At 35.0% G+C, this 20,847-nt stretch overlaps 1 protein-coding gene across 1 annotated transcript in view; it reads left to right on the top strand.

Annotated features, from left to right (window-relative positions):
- The window catches only part of pou2f2a (POU class 2 homeobox 2a), a 115,055-nt gene that overhangs the window by 75,686 nt on the left and 18,522 nt on the right, over positions 1-20,847 (top strand). The window contains exons 2-4 of the mRNA XM_030146661.1: positions 15,293-15,358; positions 15,557-15,585; positions 17,536-17,592. Of these exons, the coding sequence (XP_030002521.1) occupies positions 15,293-15,358; positions 15,557-15,585; positions 17,536-17,592 (152 nt within the window). The remainder of the gene's footprint in view (positions 1-15,292; positions 15,359-15,556; positions 15,586-17,535; positions 17,593-20,847) is intronic.

Here is a 20,847-nt window from a genome sequence, read left to right as displayed (position 1 = left end):
CTTCTATGAAACTGGTCCTAAAAACAGGACAGAGGGGCTAAAAATTCAAACCAGATGTAGACTAATATTATGAAGATAGTTTGGAAGCACTTTGGGTCTATTTTATAAATAAATACTGAGATAAAAGAAACTATTTTTCAGATAAAACACATTTTTATATTTTTTTATTCAAAAATCTGCATGTAACACGTTAAAAAAGACACAAAAATTATGTACAACTGTTTTTTCGAATATCTCTTTATTCTCTCACAGGTACATTTTGGGAATCAAACAAATTATGAAAGGCAGAGTGTTTCACAAAAGTAACCGCTGTTGCAAAATCACTCGAGGTTTATTTGTGTTTAAATGGGCAGGTTCTGTATGTAACGCGAGTGGACACGATGGGTTACACATGAAACCTGGAATGAGACTAAGATTCATGAAAAACCCTCATGTCTGGATTAGAAAAACCACTAGGATCGACAAATTTAACACTGTCTTTATTCTATCTATTCTGTTCGCTTCTATTCTATTCTGCTCTGTTCTATTGTGTTCTATTCTGCTCTGTTCTATTCCATTCGCTTCTGTTCTGTTCTATTCTGTTCGCTTCTATTCTGTTCTATTCCGTTCTGTTCTGTTCTATTCTATTCTGTTCTATTCCATTCTTTTCTATTCTGTTCTATTCCATTATTTTCTGTTCTGTTCTATTCTATTCTGTTCTGTTCTGTTCTCTTCTGTTCTGTTCTCTTCTCTTCTGTTCTGTTCTCTTCTCTTCTGTTCTATTCCATTCTGTTCTATTCTATTCTGTTCTGTTCTAATCTATTCTATTCTGTTCTATTCTATTCTATTCTATTCTATTCTATTTTTTCACATTAGACCAACAGGAACATTCATAGTTGTCATTATTTCTAGGTTCTTATGCTCTTGTTTTTTCATATGAGTTCATACTGGTCTGTCTGTGGCCCCTGAACTAAAACCAGTTCAACACCCCAGACTGTTCATATCATCCCACAGGCCAGATTGGAACCTTTGCGGGGCCCGTTTTGGCCCACAGGCCGCATGTTTGACCCCCCCCCGATATAAGAAAATTAGCCCGTCCGCTGACCTCTGCCGACCTGTTTGGGCATCAGGGTTTGACTTCTTCACCGTTTTATTTATTTCTGTTGTCGGAGCAGATCGGCAAATGTTTGTGCGAAAAAACCACAACGTATCATAGAGAAGGAAGAGGACGAAAGGTGAGGTCAACAAAGACGAGCTGAATGTTAAAGACGGGGTTTGACAGAGGGAGAGGAAGGAATGAAGGAAGGAGGAAACGGGTGGAGGAGTTGAAGGTTAGAGAGGAGTTCAAGTGAGATGTTCATATTAGAGGAGAGGAAATGAGAGAGATGGGAATAAATCAGGGCTGAGCTGAAAGGAGGACAAAGAGAGGTGGGAGGTGGGAGGTGAGGGACGGACCGGACCGGACCGAACTGGACCGGACCAGGACCGACACCTTTTACAGCCTTTAGTCTTAGTCTTTTATATTGTCGTCTTTCAGTTTTCTTACCCTTTTACATCCTCCACATCATTTTCTTTGTCGCTTTATTCCTGTTTTCATCTCGTTACATCTTTTACATCCTTTTTATTTTGCTTTCTGCCTTTTTTTGTCTTTTATTTATGTTTTTTATCTTTTTACATCCTTTATCCTTTACATTTTCATCTTGCTACATCTTCTATATCATTTTGACTTTTTACAGCTTTTACATTTGTTGCTTCCTTTACGCTTTCATCTTGTTGCATCTTTTACAGTGTTTGGTCTTGTTTTGCGCCATTTATGTCATTTTTGTGATGGTGCATCTCTTACAGTGTGTTTGTCCTCTTTTGCGTTGTTTACATACTTTTTACATCTTTTACATTTGTTGCTTCCTTTACGCTTTCACCTTGTTGCATCTTTTACAGTGTTTTCTTGTTCTGCGCCATTTACATTATTTTTGTGATGGTGCATCTGTTACACTGTTATTGTTTTGTTTTGCATCGTTTACATCATTTTTTCTTGTTGCATTTTTTACAGCATTTTGTCTTGTTTTGCATCATCTATGTCATTTTAGTCCTGATGCATCTTTTACAGTGTTTTTGGCTTGCTTTGTGTCATTTTCATCTTGTTGGATCTTTTAGTGTTTTTGTCGTTTGTCATTTTTGTCTTATTGCATCTTTTACAGTTTTTTTGTCTCATTTTGCTTCCTTTACGATTTCATCTTATTGCATCTTTTACAGTGTTTTTGTCTTTTTTTTCTTCCTGTACGATTTCATCTTATTGCATCTTTTGCAGTGTTTTTCTTGTTTTGCGTCATTTACATCAGTTTCGTCTTGTTGCATCTTTTACAGTGTTTTTGCCTTGTTTTTCTTCCTTTACGATTTCATTTATTGCATCTTTTACAGTGTTTTTGTCTTGTTTTTCTTCCTTTACGATTTCATCTTATTGCATCTTTTATGGTGTTTTTGTCTTGTTTTTCTTCCTTTACGATTTCATCTTATTGTATCTTTTACAGTGTTTTTGCCTTGTTTTCCGTAATTTGCGTAACTTCGTCTTGTTGCATCTTTTACAGTGTTTTTGCCTTGTTTTGCGTCGTTTACATAATTTAATCTTTATCATTTTCATCTTCTCCCTCATTTGTCTTTTTCATCTCCTTCATTTTCATCTTTGTTGTCTTCTTCCTCTTCTTTTTCTCCATTTTTCTTCATGTTATTTAGTTTGGTTGTTGTCATTTTCATTTTCTTCATCGGTTGTCATCATGTATCATGTTTTCTTTTTAGTGTTTTTTTTTTATTTTTGTCTTAATCTTCATCTTCCTCTCCTTCATTTTGTCTGTCGTTTTCTTCTTTGTCTTCATCTTTTTCTTCATACTCTTCATCTTAAATTTCATCTTCATCATTTTCATCTTCATTTGTGCCTTTGTCATTTTTTTCATCTTCTTTGTCCTTATTATCTTTTTCATCATCTTCCTTTTCATCTTTTTTTATTTTCTTCATCATCATCATCTTTTGGGTTTTACGTTAGCCTATATCCACTAGTTTGCTCTGCTGCCCCCTCTGGTAATCATCTGTTACTGTCTCACCTTCATTATTTTATCCTTTCCATTCAGACAAAGCATTAAAGCAAATCAAGTCAAAAATTCAGCTGATTTCTGCTCCATTTCCACTACATTTTAGTTCAAGTAACAGCTTTTCCTTAGTTTTCTACTATCATTGTAATTCCAGTCACTGAAATGATCTATTTCACTGCTAGTTTTACTTTTTGGTAACGATGCCCATCCTGATGTGGAAAATACTGATTCGTAGATTTATCTGCTCACACTGCAAACTCTTCCAACGGAATGTAAAACATTAAAGTGTCCTCGTGATGTGGGAGTGTGATTTCTCAGTTTCAATATGGATAACACAGGTGCGTTAATGTGTCGCTGTAGGATATATACAGTGCGCTACGGCCGTTTCTCTGCTTGTTTAAAGCTGAACATTCTCATTAAAAGCAGCCAAAGACACACATCTCTGTTCTCTGCTTGTGTTCAGCAGGTGTGATGGTCATTAAAATGAAACTCACATTGTCCTCTTCTTTTAGATGTGTTGTAGGGAGGCAGATGTTGAATTTAAACCAGCTCAAAAAGAAATGTGTCCATGCATAAGCAGGGGAGTAATAGCCAACGCCGGCTCTTTATGATACCTGCTCAGTCTGGAAGAGCTGAAGGTTAGGAATTAAATTGTTTTTTTGCTTTGGAAAGAAAAGAGAAATCAATATAGTTTGGTTCTAGTTTCTGTCTTTAAATACAGATACTTATGTTCGTGATCAGAGCCAAGACGTGACAAATATAAAGTATAGATGCACAACAAATACAGAACATGACAAATCATATACAATATAAAGCAGATATCACACATATAAAGACACACAGGATAAAAACATAGAAAATAAGATGGTTTTACAGTGAAAAGGATGAAGATATGAAAGCATTAGGCAATAATTATTATTAGTAGTAAAGTTTTACCCACTAACTCAGTGGTTCCCAACATTTTTTGACTCGTGACCCCATTTTAACATCACAAATTTCTGGTGACCCCAGACATTCAAAACAGAGAAATGTTTTTGCTAAAATTAATTTTGTTTTTGATCATGTAATAGTGTGCTCTACAATGTTGCAAACGAGCATTAATTTTAGACGACATTTAGGCTATGTAATGTATAGCTGCACAATATATCATTTGAGCATCGACATCACGATGGATATTTGCGCAATAGTTACATCACAGGTCCCGCAACGTCGGAGGCAAATGAACTCAGTAATTGCTTTTCCATTGGACGTCTGCGCAAAACTTTACCAATATTTACTAAATGTCAAAAAAACAGAAGTGCGTAATGTTGGTTTTTCCATTAAATTACAAATGCGATGATTTTTTTATTTATTATCATGAGAAGTCATTCCATAAACATGGCGACAAAGGTAAATATGGTGTTGATTAACAGGTATATTCATTATTATTATATATTACCCCTTTATCTCGTACTAAATTAAAAAATGATTGGGTTTCCTGGTGTGTCCACACATACCACCACATGCTTCTTCTTCTTCTTCACCTGTTGTAACGTACATCAACATCTGTTTTTTTAATTCACCTGACTCAAGTTACGAATAAAGGTCTTTCCATTGCAATGTTGTGTGATATACCATTTGCACTTTGCCCGAAAAACCACCTCTTGTCAGCGCAAAAACTTTTAATTGAAAAATGAGAGTTTTGGCGAAATTGTCATTTTTCCATTAGGTAAATTTTTATGCGCAACTTATATTTGCGCAATTTGAGGGTCAATGGAAAAGCAACTCATGTGTTCTCATCTAATTTCAAGGGTACCTGACACACACTGCACGCAGCGATCCAACAATCACAATTGTTCTTAATCAGTTTGGAGTGAATCAACATGGAAAAATGAACAACGAACAAGAGAAAATGACTGTAAATGAAGACTTGTTGCCAAAAAGAAAAGCAACATGAGTTATCTGGAATTATTTCAGCTACAAGAAGGATGATACTGAAACACGTGTTCTGTGTCGACAGTGCCTTAATGCACCTGTCGACACATCGAGAGGAAACGCAACTAATTTTTTTGACCATGTACGTCGGCCACACAGCTATTATATCCTCCTGAGTTTTTTTTCATATCGCAATATATATCGCAGAGTTAAAAAAATTGCAGTGTCAGTTTTTTTCCAATATCGTGCAGCCCTACTATAATGTATATAATGCACTTTTTTAGTGAGTCCTCCTCAGCTTCTGTTGGAGATGTCTTCGTGGGGCCAGGCAGGTGAAGAAATCTTTCCATTCTCTGTTCGGTCCAGTTTTCTGACTGCGATTGTGTCCAGGCAGTTTGAAGCATAGTACCACATGATCAGGTCTATCAAGATATGCCCTCTCAGTCATTATATCCCGCATTTTATTTGAACTTGATTTTTATTAGGAAAACTGTATGGTGTTTTAATTATAATGAAATATACAGGGTGTCCCATAAGTCTCCATACATAGGAAAAATAAACGTTTCTTGACATAAACCATTTTTATTTATATAATATGCGCTATATGACTGCCATTTTGTCGGGAACACATTTCAATGCGTGTCCTCCACTGCTGAAGAACTATAAAGAAGAAATATAAAGAAATGCATGTTAGAACCATATGTATTATGTCTCCTATGTATGGAGACTTATGGGACACCCTGTATATTGAATCATTTAAAAAAAAAATTGTAGTTGTAATCAATTACTAAAAATTCCAAGGTTGAAAAACACTGCACTAACTACACATGCCATCATCGTGATAAAATGTTCAAACAAGTTTAACAGTAAGAATCCAGACGTTTTTTATGGTTTTGGACTTTTTTATGGTCCGAGTGTTTCAGTAATGAAGAGGTGGTACATTTAAACCCATTAAAATGACAAAATGGTGAAGTAATTTTTCAATAATGTAAAAAAAAAAACCAAAACCCTAAAATTATAAGAGTACAATAATTATAGTGATAATCACAGACATTTATTTCCAAAGAAAATTCAAAACTCAAATATAAAAATGATCTTGCGAACTTGCATTTGACTGATTATTAAGAAAAGTACTCAGGAAATCTTTATTGAAAAAAAAAAAGAGGTTTTGTTGCATCTTTATTTTATGTTCACGTCTTTTTTGCGTCTCACATTGTTTTCCCCATTTCACTCCTTTTTGATCATTGTCCTCACATTTCTTCTTTTACATTTTCCTCTTTTCATCTTTGACATTGTTTCTGCTCTTCTTTTATGTTGATATTATACGACAGTTCAGCATATTATCTTCCGATTTTTTCATTTCATATTTATCCTGTTTGTAACTTACCCATTTGACATCTTTCAGCCTTATATTTGTATCAGATTAAATAAACCTTTAATAGAAGACAACAGATAAATATCGTCCGCTACCATCAGTGAATATCCGATACCGATATTAGCCGATATATTGGTGCATCCCTAGAAAATAAACATAAACCAACAATATCAGAAGACATTGTAAATACTGACATGTTTCTGTCATAGTTCAAGTATAGGTAAAAATAGCCTATTGATAATACACTATATGGACAAAAGTATGTAGACACGTTGAATTCAGGTGTTTCTTTTCTAATAGGGGTCTGAGATACAAAACAATAATGACAAATGTCATAATATAGTTTTATATTGGAATAAGTATCATTGTATCGGTTAGTTTTGTTTAAATTATCTTTGCTTCCAAAATGCCTCAGAGATGGTTTTTACTCAGTTTCTCTCAACATTGATTTTGTTGGGTTTTTTTTTTTTATCCATGACTATCATTTTAAATGTTCTGTCTCTAAATTTCTAAACTATTTTTCACGCTCTGACTGTAAATAATAATTTTCTACCACAACCGTCCATCTACTTACTTCGGAAGAAAAATCTCCCATTAAACCTTAAGGAAATATTGGTGTTTATAAACTATATGGACATAAATATTGGGACACATCATGTCTACAGCTGTAAGATGTCCGGTTCATGCTGATTTCAGATATAAACATTAATATTTCCTCAAAATATTCAGGTGTTTCTTTTCTAACAGGGGTCTGAGATACAAAACAATAATGACAAATATAATATAGTTTTATATTGGAATAAGTAGCATTGTATCAGTTAGTTTTGTTTAAATTATCTTTGCTTCCAAAATGCCTCAGAGATGGTTTTTACTCAGTTTCTCTCAACATTGATTTTGTTGTTTTTTGGGTTTTTTTTTATCCATGACTATCATTTTAAATGTTCTGTCTCTAAATTTCTAAACTACTTTTCACGCTCTGACTGTAAATAATAATTTTCTACCACAACTGTCCATCTACTCACTTAGGAAGAAAAATCTCCCTTTAAACCTTAAGGAAATATTGGTGTTTATAAACTATATGGACATAAATATTGGGACACATCATGTCTACAGCTGTAAGATGTCCGGTTCATGCTGATTTCAGATATAAACATTAATATTTCCTCAAAATATTTTTGAATTTCGACTACATACACTGTACAACCACACATGTAAGATCTGGATTTGAGGACTGGGCATGGGGAGAGAATGGAATGGAAACCTTTATTAACAAAAATTTTGAAGAACTTCTGTACTTTGTACAGTCATGGAAAAAATTCTTAGACCACTCCTTGTTTTCTTTAATTTCTTGTTCATTTTAATGCCTGGTACAACTAAAGGTACATTTGTTTGGACTAATTTAATGATAACAACAAAAACTGCTCATATGACTGTAATTTCAGAGCTGATGTCTGTCCATTTTCCATGTTTTCTTGATAATAACCAAAATCATTTCAGTTCTTACATCAATAGCTATGGCATTGTACTGACAAAAACAGTGTTTTTAGGCATTCCATGTTTTTTTTACTGTCTTTTTTAGTCACATGATACACACAGGAGTTAGTACTTGATTGCATAATTATTGTTTTTGATGACTTTTGATGGTCTAATAATTTTCTCTGCGACTGTATAGACTCACAAACAAAATGTACATAAAAACCTAATAAAAATGGTTAAAACAAACAAACAAACCAAAAATTTCCTTGATAAAGACAGACCTGAATTCAGCGTATCTAAATACTTTTCCACAGATGGGATCATTTGTCTGTTCTAATACATTCTCAGTGCAGTGTTTGTGCGTTTGCATGTGCACTTGTGTGTCACGAGTGTTTGTTGGCGGTGGATGTGACAGAGGACAGGTGGAAAACCCGGGCGGCGGCAGCGGCGGCGTGTACGAGAGACGCGAGGTGGCCCAGACCATGTGCCTGACCTCTGACATCCACACGCCAAACAGAGCCGCGACCCCCCCCCCCCCACCCCCCGAACATACATACACACACATAAACCCACGCGCCGTCTGTCACCGGCCCCTGACAGGCGTGACCGAGGCGGGGTGGGTGGGCAACAAGGGGGGGGGGGGGCAAGGGGGGCAAGTTTAGGACCCCTGCAGCCATCCTTTCCTCCCCCCTCTGTCCCCCACTTATTCGGCCCTTTCTAATTCCCTGACAGTGACCCTGCACCCCCCCCCCCCCCCACCCTCTCTCACTTACAACACACTCGCAGGCAGGCTGGCCATGTCACCCCCAGAAGACAGATCCATCATCTACCCAGTGGCCCCCTCCCCTCACCTCACCTCCCCTCCCCGGCCCCGCTCTCCCTCTTCTTTCTCCATGCTATTAGCACTGATAGGATGGGTAAAGGAGGTGGTGTGGGGGGGTCTTCTGCCTTGCATCCCAGCAGCTTCTGTCAAACTGCCCCGGGGTCGGAGGGGGGCAACAGAAATGAGGCCGGCTGCTTTTGAGGCTGTGGTCACTGTAACCTTGCAGAGAAATTTTTACAGCGAAATGAAACTGTTAAGGGAAAGAAATCGGGAAAAATCAGGAAAAAAGAAGCCGAGATAAGTGGGTAATTTTACAGAAACTTGTACAGCAGAGATTGTGTTTGATTTGGATGAGAAATTTTGCACCAAAATGCATCTGTTAAGGAATAGGAATCAGAAAAATTGACCAAAAAAGAAAAAAGAAGCAGGTAATTTTACAGACGCAGGAATAAAAGTTGTGCAGCAGAGGTTGTGTTTGATTTGTATGTACATATATATATATCTATATATCTATATATAGTGGTCGTGCATGGATGGGTGGGTAAGTGGGTGGGGGGTTAGAAGGCCCCATGGCCAGAGGGGTTAGGGGCAGTTGAGGCATTATGGAAGGAACAGGAGGAGGAGGAGGGGGGTCGGTGGGATGATAAAATGATTTTATGGGGTCCCCCTTTATATAGAGGATGAAGGAGGACTGGAATAATAACAGCTGTGTGTGTTCCATGTGTGTGGAACCCAGTTCAGTTTGTTCTTCCTTATTGGGGGGTTTTAACACTGAGGCTCTGAGCTTATTTCAGCTGTTTTTTCATACTTCTAATTTCACCTTCATATACCACATAAAAAAATATTGAACATACCTGTGTTTGGGATGTTCGCAAGCACAACTTCACCGACATGATCTGTTATATTTCTGTATGTTTTTTAAGATAAGATAAGATCAGATAAGATATACCTTTTTTAGTCCCACAAGGGGGAATTCCAGATGTACAGCAACAAAGCACAAAAGCACATAAGAGCAAAAGAACGTGCAACATCAAAATAAAGCAAAAATCAAAATAAAGACGAATCAAGAAAGCTCTGTATACTATTTACTTTAACTTTATTAACATTTTGGGCCTAAAGATACACAAAAATCATCAAAATCATCAAATCCAAGTTCAAAAATACACAACTTATTTCAATAAAAAAAACACCAGTGAACTATTCTGCAATGTGAAAAGGTAAAACATTAGTTGTAAATAAGAACAAATAAAGATAAAACTGAATTTTTACGTACTACCAAATTAAAATTGTCATATCTTGGGTTTTACATGGTCTGTCAATGTCAAACAAAAACAGAGTTTCACTTACTGTCGTACTTTTGGGTTAAGTTGACTGAAGCACTTCAGATTACTAAAATTTTTTGCTACATCATGGGATCATAGACCGTGGAGGCTTAACCTTAAACTATTTATTTATTATTCAGAGAGTTTCAGGAGCAGGTGTTTGTGCTTTTGTCATTTTTAGAAGAACATTTCAGGTAAAATAAGATGCACATGTCACTAGGTTTTAACCCTTATATTATATTTTCACTCATGAGCATAAAAAAAATCTGTTAAACGTGTTCACACGGTCAAAGTCTGTCTGAACAGTGTAAGGTTTTATGTTACAAGTAGGAAAATAATTCGAAATGGCGTCTTTTTCTAGTGATTTTATTTTATCGGTAATTTTGGCAAAGCAATGATATAGATTGGTTCAGTTAAATCATCATTAATTCAAAAAATAACAGCAATAATATAGTAGCATCTTTTGTTTTTTAACAGTGCTTTTATTTCATCATTATTTCATTGTTTAGTTTCATTATTTTGTTTTTGCTTTTTTTTTTCCTGTTTCTTTGCTGTAGATTCAACGTGAATGAAGCTTCATCCAAATGTCCTTCAATCTGGGACAATAACTGCAAAATATATAAATTGTCTTAGATTCTTTTGTATTATTTTGGCTGAAATTAAATCTATAGATGTTAATTTTCTGCTGTAGCTGTTTTATCATAAATTCATCTATTTTAATGTAAATCAACTAAATCTTGCATTTTCCCAATTTATGATTTACTGAAAACTATGAACTAAAACTGTATCATTCTAAATACACATATGTTTTTCCACAGAAGGTGTTCATATGACTGATTGCTGTGTCCTGTATTTAGTTCATTACACACACATTTACAGAGTATTTTGTGGAAGGTGCTGCCACCATCTGGCTGCTTTTTGTAACTGCAGCATCATTACACGAACAGGCAGCTCAGGAGCGTTTCAACCATTTTTTATTAAACTGTCTGTTTTTTTTTTCCTTTTCTACACATTTATCTTTTTCTTCTTTTATTTTTAAATTACTTTATTGACTTTAAAGCTTATCACACAAGTAAATACACACCTCAACATACCCTACAAGTCTGGAAAACATAAAGACACCACTGATTTTACTATTTACATGCATTTATTTGAGTGAAATTAACATTTATATGTATTCTATGTGAATTTCTCTTGTCATCTATAGCTCATACTTGCAGAGAATGACATTAGGACAAAATAAAGTGTTGTGAAATATTAGATAATAGAAATGAAACAAGTTCGTATTCATTTCCACAGCATGTAATAGTAATTTTTTCACTTAGGAGGAGTTTAAATGATCAATATTTGGTGAAATAACAGCGTTCATATGTCTTAACGTCGTCTTTCACGTCACTGTTGTGTATTTTATGCCACTTCTCGTCTTCTGTCTTTAAATACAGATACTTACATTCATGTTAACAGCAACAACAATGTGGATTTTCTGCTGCAAATATAGAAAATAAGCATACACAGTGAATACAGGATGTAACAAAGTCATATAACATAAAACAAACATTACATGTATGGAGACATTTTGGATAAAACATAGAAAATAAGATGGTTATTATTAAAAAGCAGATCATGTTAATAGCAGTGATTGAAATATGAAGTCTTATTCACTAACCACACATGCCAATCATGATAAAAATGTTCATACAGGCTTAAAAATAAGAAACCAGATGTTTATTTATGGTTTTAAGCTTTTTTTATGGTCAGAATGTTTCAGAAATGAGAAGAAACGGTCAAAAAATGTAAAATGAATGTAAAAATGCAAAACATTAAGACATTGTGTGCGTTATTCAATAGTGTAAGCAAAAATAAACCATAAACTCATTAACACACAGTTATTAAAGTAATGATCATAGATATTCACAATATAATATGAAAATGATGTTGCGTCCTTGACCTCAAACATGTTAAAAAATAATACTTTTTAGGATTAATGTAACATAAAATAAGAAAATAATGTGGCTGATACTGAGTGATTGCAAAATTGCTGATGTAATAATTTATCCCAGAATTATGTTATTTTCATTCATTTAGTTTTAGTTTTCCCCTTTTTGTGCCTGCAGAGCTTTAGCAGAAAAAAAAACTGGTTTTGTTGAATCTTTCATGTTGTTGTTACCTTTTCATTTCATTTTATCATCCAGTCTATCTTCCTTTTCATCACATCCCAGATGTTTTGACCCACGTCTGGAAGTCAAATACTTTCCAGAACTATAAAAAAAATATATATACTCTCCACGTTTTACTTCAAAAAATCAGTGTAGATGTTCTGTATGTCTAGTGTTTTCTCTGTTGGATATAAAAGGCTGGTGTACAGTCAAATCTGCAGCCAGAAGAAATGTGTACTTTAATATTATTATTATTATTATTATTATTATTATTATTATTATTATTGTTGTCACTGCTTCCTGTCAGATTTATGAACATCTCACCAAATAACCTTTAATTTTCAGTGTCTTCTTACTTCCGATAAATCCAGAACTCTATTTTGTGTCTCTGCCGAGCCCTTTGAGAACAGATTTGTCCAAAAAAAAAACAAAAAAAAAAAAACAGAAGAATCAGTTGGAAAAATGCAGCCGAGGGCCGAGCACCAGGGGCAAAAGAGGCTTTTTTTTTCCAAGATGGCGGCGGTTGTGCTGAGTAATGTCTGGTGCTCGAGTAAGCAGTTCCTCTGGCATTGTTCCTCCTCGACCAATTACTTGTGCAATCCCAGAAGTGACCGCGAACGCAGCACGCAGCCGGGGCAGTTGATATCTGCCACGAAAAGCTGATTCGTAATCCCAGTCCCTCGCACTGGGTCAATACAGTTTACATTTAAAGAGCTAAATTAGAGCACGGGATCATCAGTTTTGTTGGTTGGTTGTTTCGTGGGATGTTTTTGTGGGAGAAATATCATAAAAACAGGGTGGGATTACCAAATGGGACCTTTTTGAAGCAGTTTGATTTTTACAGGAATAAAACCCCATCATTTCAGGTCAAAGAATAACATTTTTGGTTTTATCTTGACAAAGATCAGTTTCTGATTTTTATCTTGGGTTTTTATCAGCAGAAAAAAAAGACAGAATATTATTTCATTTCCATCGTTCTAACCATAAATCATTAACATTCTAGTACTAAAGTGACCTGATCCTCAACATGATAGATAAATTATTGCAACAGATGTCAATAATTATCACGAAAAATGGCAAATCAATGTTTATTTTTATGTGAAATGCTGATTTTTGTTGCTGAGTGACCAGTTGCCTATGGAATGAAATGATTATTTATGATCAGAATGTGATAAATATAATGAAAACAGTGTGGAGTAATCAAACATAGCCTTTTATGATAATTATCTGACTTTTACGGTAATAAAACGTCATCATTTTAGGTCAAATGATAACATTTTTGGTTTTATCTTGTGAGAGATGAGTACTGATTTTTATCTTAGGTTTTTGTCAGCAGCAAAAAAGACAGAATATTATTTCATTGCCATCGTTGTAACCATAAATCATTAACATTCTAGTACTCAAGTGACCCGATCGTCAACACGATAGATAAATTATGGCAACAGATGTCAATAATTATCTCAAAAAATGCCAAATCAGTGTTTATTTTTATGTGAAATGCTGATTTTTGTTGCTGAGTGACCAGTTGCCTATGGAATGAAATGATTATTTATGATCAGAATGTGATAAATATAATGAAAACAGTGTGGAGTAATCAAACATAGCCTTTTATGATAATTATCTGACTTTTACAGTAATAAAACGTCATCATTTTAGGTCAAAGAATAACATTTTTGGTTTTATCTCGTCTTGTTATCTTAGGTTTTTGTCAGCAGCAAAAAAGACTGAATATTATTGCATTTCCATTGTTGTAACCATAAATCATTAACACTCTAGTACTCAAGTGACCTGATCGTCAACATGATACATAAATTATTGCAACAGATGTCAATAATTAATACAAAAAATTGCTAATCAATGTTTATTTTTATGTGAAATGCTGATTTTTGTTGCTGAGTGACCAGTTACCTGTGGTATAAAATAATTACTTATGATCAGAATGGGATAAATATAATCAAAACAGCGTGAAATTATTAAACAGGACTTTTTAGAGCAGTTGTTTGACTTTTACAGGAATAAAACCTCATCATTTCAGGTCGAAGAATAACGTTTTTGGTTTTATCTTGACTAATGAGTTACTGATTTTTATCTTTGGTTTTTGTCTGTGAAAAAAACAAACAAACACAAGACAGAATATTATTTCATTTCCAATGCTCCAACCACGATCTTACTCATATTTATAAATTATAAACATTCTAGTACTGAATTGTAATAATGTGATTTGAGTTTCGGCTTTATAAATAAATAATTATCACCAAAAAAATGTCAAATCAATGTTTATTTTTAGCTTAAATGCTGGTTTATGTTGTTGAGTGACACATTACTTATATGAAATTTTTTTTTTTTTATCGGAACGTGACAAATACAATCAAAGCACTGTGATATTATCGTTTATAGCAGTTGTATGTCTTTTACAGCAATAAAAACTCATCATTTCTGATTCATTTTTGATTTTTGTCACCGGAAAAAAAAAGCACAAGACAGAATATTATTGCATTTCCACAATTCTAACCATAAATCATAACAGTTCTAGTACTAAAGTGCATTAATGTGACTTGAGCTTCAGCTTGATAAATAAATAATTGTCACAAAAAATGTCAAATCAATGTTTATTTTGAGCTTAAATACTGTTTTTCTTGCTGAGTGACCAGTTACTTGTATAAAATTAATGTTTATGATCAAAATGTGACAAATATTGTTGGAGAAATATAATGAAAACGGTAAAATTACCAAACTGGGCTTTTTACAGCATTTATTTGGCTTAATTTACTGCAGGAAAACCTTTTCATTTCAGGTTGAAGAATAAGATTTTTGGTTTTATCTTGACAGAAATGAGTTTCTGATTTTTATCTTGGGTTTTTGTCAGCGAAAAAAAAAATTATTTCATTTCCAGTGTTCTAACCATAAATCATAACCATTCTAGTACTAAAGTGTATTAATGTGACCTGATCTTCAACATGATAAATAAATACGAACTCGTCTTTTGTCGTGTGATCAAATGACGCTGCACATTTTCTAATCAGAACATAAAACTGTGAGCGAAGCAGGATGTCAGTGGTATTTCTGTTGTGATTTTCTCTGACCTTGTGCGATGGTGGTGGATGTAATTGGTGCATGGTGTGTTTTCTACATGTGTCTGATGTGTCTGGTTGTGTTTCCTGCAGATATCAGGATGTCTAAAGCAGCAGAGGAGGAGAAGCCTGGGGCTGATTATCCAGGGGACAGTTCAGGTACACATTCACACATACACCTCCATAAAAAAAAAAAAAAAAAAAATCACATTTTATCTGCACATTTTTATTCTTTACACTCTGTACACTCTATGGAGAGTCACAGCTGCAGGTTGTAGGACTGAAATATTAACATGATTCAAATGTGTTGTCGTAAATAATGTCTCAGTGTTTCATGTTTCTCCTTTTTCGTTTCAGATTCTGACAGAAACAGTCCTGATGACCAGGTTGGTTTTATTTTTCTTCTCAGCTTTGACACTAATGATGATCATAGTGAATAAGAGTCAGTCATACTTTCAGAAAATAACATTATTATCCTTGTAAACACCATTCAACAGCCTCGTTAGTTTTTCAGATACTGAGGTGTGATTTTACTGCAAATACGAGTCCAGAGAAAGTCACTGAGTTCAGTAATTCATTGCTCTTGAACTGATGATGACAGATGCATGAAGCTATTATAAGATACAAGTTGAATTTAACAGCATTAAAAGAAGATCCATGTTATAAAAATGTAAAGACAAAAAAAGAGTAATAGTATCTCTACATACATTTAGATATATCAAATGTAGTACTGCTGTAGTAACTAAATGACAAAATTTTCTCCTTTATGAGGCATTAAAAAAGAAAAAATTATTTTCTAAATGCACATTTGTCATTTATGACAATGTGTACCATAAAAATAACTAAAAACAACTGAAAGGAGCAGTCAGGGAAAAAAATTATTAGACCACCCCTTGTTTGCATTAATTTCTGCTTCATTTTAATGCCTGGTACAACTAAAGGTACATTTGTTTGGACAAATATAATGATAACGACAAAATAGCTCATAAGAGTTTAATTTCAGAGCTGATATCCATCCATTTTCCACGGTTTTCTTGATAATAACCAAAATCACACATCATACATACGCTTACATCAATATCTATGGCATTGTAATGACAAAAAAGTGCTTTTAGGCATCCCATGTTTTCTTTTCTGTCTGTTTTAGTCACCTGATACACACAGGAGTTAGTACTTGATTGCACAACCATTGTTTGTGATGACTTTTGATGGTCTAATAATTTTTTCCATGACTATATGTGCTCAACTGCAATGTATGTTGCAAACAAAATTTACGTAATTATTAGAAAACCCAATAAAAATGTTTAACATTTCCTTAAAAAAGACACACGTGAATTCAATGTGTCCGAATACTTTCCCACAGATCGGATCATTTGTCTGTTCTAATATAATCTCACTGCAGCGTTTGTGCGTTTGATTGTTTTTGATGGTCTAATAATTTTTTCCGTATGACTGCATTTCACTGTCGATGTCACACAGTCATGTTGGTTCACAGATGAATCCAAATTCCTTGTGATCATTCAGATGAAGAAACACCTGAATTCAACGTGTCCCAATACTTTTGTCCATATAATGTACCTGAGACACATGAGGAAAATGTAATTACTACGATGACATTTATGCTGAATGTCACTAATTTGCATAGTTATTGCAGGTGTTATATTCAAATGAACAATCTCCACTTAATTACCTCCGCCAAGGAGGTTATGTTTTTGCCAGGGTTTGTTTGTTTGTTTGTTTGTTTGTTTGTTTGTTTGTTTGTCTGTCCGTTAGTGTGCAACATAACTCAAAAAAGTTATGGACAGATTTGGATGAAATTTTCAGGGTTTGTTGGAAATGGGATAAGGAAGAAATGATTAAATTTTGGTGGTGATCGGGGGTGGGGGGGCCCACGGGGGGGGGCCACCGATCAGCCTTGGCGGAGGTCTGCGCTCTCCGAGTGCTTCTAGTTTAGCATCTGCATCACAGCAACAACACAAATAATACATTTTTGTTTCATATAATTATAAATGAATTCAGGCAGTAAGGGGTTAAGATTAAGACGTGAATTACTTCCAAATCTAATATCCTTCCCTTTTTTAGATTCCACCGCCCTGTATTTACATAATCTCTAATTAAAATCTTTTTTTGTCATTAGCCCCGGGAGAATCCGTTAAACATTTCGAGCGTGTTTGAACATTTCTTTCTGTTTTGAATAACCTGATTGTCAGGTCATGTGAACCCCCTCACCCCCACGCCCGCCCTGCGTACATTACTGAGATCCAACGCCGTGCGGATCTGGTCGGTTATGTTATGTGGCATGACGGCGTGTGATGTGTGTTGTTTTTTTCCTTCAGGTTCAACCGATGAAAAGCAGCCCCTTCAGCCTCTCTCCCACACTGGCTGGCAGTAAGGTGAGCCAGTTGAGACGTGCTCTGTTTGTCCCACATTAGAACCTGTTCGTGCTCTGGCAGATGCGTGCACTTTCGAGGCAGTTCAACCGCTTTGCTCTCATGAACGCCGGCTGAAAAAAACACCTGTGTGTGTGTGTGTGCTTAAGCAGGATAACGCGGGGTGTGTGTATCCACCTGTGTTTTATGTCTGCGGGGGGAAAACTCTTATAGACGGCGTCCAATATGCAAACCAGCCGATCTCGTACGCTTCCAAAAAAAAACTAAATGTAGAAGATAGAGGGGGGAAAATGTGTGAAGTGGATGTGTGATGACAGTGAGTGATAGACGTGAAGATGCAGCAGTGATGGATGGGTAATGACAGGGCCACGAGCAGGTAAAGATAGCAAGAGGTCAGAGGGCAAACGGCGATGGAATGTTTCTGACACCTTGAACACCGGCAGGATTGACTTTTCCTCTTAGACGGATGTCCAACACACACCGGGACTCGTGAATCAGGGGTAAGAAGCTCAAATTCGCAGAAACAAACAGAAAAAAAAAAGAACTTTCAGTCCGTTCGCAGTAATTTGGATCTGCAGATTGTGTTTGTCGTCATCGTGGAAATATGCACCGATAAGACTTGAGTGTTTTTTCCTTCTTGCTTCACCTGCATCTTTGTCTTCATGTTTTGGAATCTGTTAAATATTTGTTAAACGTAGAAAGACTGACTTTATTTGTCAATTCCGGATTTACATCTAAAAATGAAATTTAGTTGTAGTTGGCACAGGAGGCAGCAGCAGTAAATAAAATAGACAAGATAAAATAAATATGCATATAAAAACTGTATCAAGTATAAAAATCTATGGCTCAGTGATAAAATCAAAAACCATGATCAGTAATAAAAACTACTGGACAAGTAAAAGAATGTGTATGTATATAAAATATGCACCACTTTGTCAGTGCTTTAACCTCAGAATGGTTATGAATGGATGGAGGAAATGCAGCTTAAAACTGAGTCTTAATTTTTAGTTTATTGAATTGTTTTTGAAGAAATGATATGCCCTTTTAACCCTTTCATGCATGAGTTATAAGAACCTTAGTCAAGATTTTTTTTATTCCTCTTTAGGCATGAAAAAAAAAGCGAATGTTTTTTTTAATGAACCGTTTTTTTCACGGAGTTTAAAAATGTCCACTCATCTGGACCCCATGTGTTTAATTTTTGAAGCAAAGAAACATATATATAAAATGCAATACACAAGTGATATACTGTGTGAAAACTGTGGAATACAAACATTTTTAATGCAGCTAGTCTGATGTTTTCTCATATTTTCTCATACACTTATACTAGTTATTACTCACTTCATGGAGATAATGTGCAAAAAAAAAATCTTTTTGTTTAAGAAAACTATTAATTACAGTCTAATAACAATTAGCAATTCATTTACATTCAAACATGTTACTGCAGATCAGGTTTATCAAGAACAGCAAAGTTACAGCGATTGTGTGAATTGCAGTGTATGAGATGTTACATAAGCGTCCATTGTGTTGACTGATATAGAACTAAAACAACAAAACTCATGAATATACAAGAGAACAGCTGGAGAATAACTGTCCACTGTAGTGACCACTAGGCATGAAAGGGTTAAGAAGAAGAAGAAGAGAAGGTGAATCTTTATTTTGTCAGTCGGTTCACACATAAACATGCACCACACCGCCTTTAACCCATCACTAGATCATGACACACTGCCTACTCCTAGTATGTGGTGGGCTCGCTGTGTCAGGAACCCAGGGAGCAAATTGGGGGGGTTAAGTGCCTTGCTCAAGGGCACATCAGACAACAACTCTCCGCCAGTCCAGGGAATTGAACCGGCGACCCATCAGTCACAAGATAACTCTCCAGACTATCCAGACATCTAGGCCACGGCTAGGATAACCAGCACGTTGACCCGTGGGGATCCACAGGTTCTAGATGTAGTCGTTTTTCTGCTGTTGTGTATTCATGCATGTTGTACCGCATTTGTCCAGCAGTCACCGCCAAAGCATTCTGGCCATAGCAGTGTGATTGTAAGGCTATTGTATTCCAAAATTACTGATATCTCCCAAAATATTGGTCCTATCAACTTCCTGTTTTCACTACTGTCTTCCTTGACCAAAAATACATAAGTATGCCAAACTGCAGCAGTCAGCTCTGTATGGATTTGATGTGAATCCCCGGACACACAAACACACACACACATACACACAGAGGCCACATGGCTTTTATAATATAGATTAGATAAAAGTGTTTATTATTATGGTCATTTTACTCCGATTAAATAGATTATAGTTGCTCAGATTTCTGACTTTTCCTCTGAGTTGCATCATGTTCAGCTGACTTGGTTTGTCATGTTTATTACGTAATGAACTGGTTTGTTTATTATTTGAGGTGGCTGTGAACGTTACATAATCCTTAGAATCACCTCCGTTCACCTGTTATTAAAAAAAAAAAAAAAAAACAGCTGGATGAAACTCTTATTTTGATCACTATGTGCATGTCATTCCCAACTGTTTATCTGGAAGCTTTTAATATGTAATATTCAGTTTCAATGACCATCTATTCTCATGAACATCCAGTGTTTGATGCTAATACATGTTCATCTTCATGAGCTGTACGTGTATTTTCAGAATATTATCAGACTTAGACTAAAGTAGTGAAACGGACAAATTACTGTAATCTACGAGCAAAATGTTTTCAGACTAAAAGTTAATTTTTACCAAATTTCTAAAGTCTATAACTGTAGTTCCTGTAGCTATCATACATACAGTATTGAGTCAAAAAGAAAGTTTGTCTCTGAGCTAAATTAGAGTATGCATATTAAAATACATTCACTTTTCAGGTTCTTTCTACTGTAAGATTTAGACTATTAATAAAACTATTACATAAAGTGACATTAATCTGTTCAACACTTTATCATACATGTCAAAAACATCATCCAATCAGCTTTGTTTGTCATTTGTCATTTGTTTCCACTGCACATTATATCTGTGCAGCAAATAATTGCAGTAGAATAGCATAGAATAAGCTTTATTGTCCAATACCATGGTACAGTGCGACAAAAGTTGGTTTTATATTCTGTAAGGTGCTGAAGGTAAAATATGCACATCAATTATTAAAAACAGTAAAGAATAAAAAATAAATAAATAAATAAAAGTTAAAAAAAAAAAAAAGACAATTTATAATGTACATGTGTAAATGATAAGCTGAGCCGTAATATTGTTGATATTACACTTATTTTCTTA

This window comes from Sphaeramia orbicularis, chromosome 11 (assembly GCF_902148855.1).
Source record: "Sphaeramia orbicularis chromosome 11, fSphaOr1.1, whole genome shotgun sequence".
Taxonomy (NCBI): Eukaryota; Metazoa; Chordata; class Actinopteri; order Kurtiformes; family Apogonidae; genus Sphaeramia; species Sphaeramia orbicularis.
This window is presented reverse-complemented; position numbering and strand designations above follow the sequence as displayed.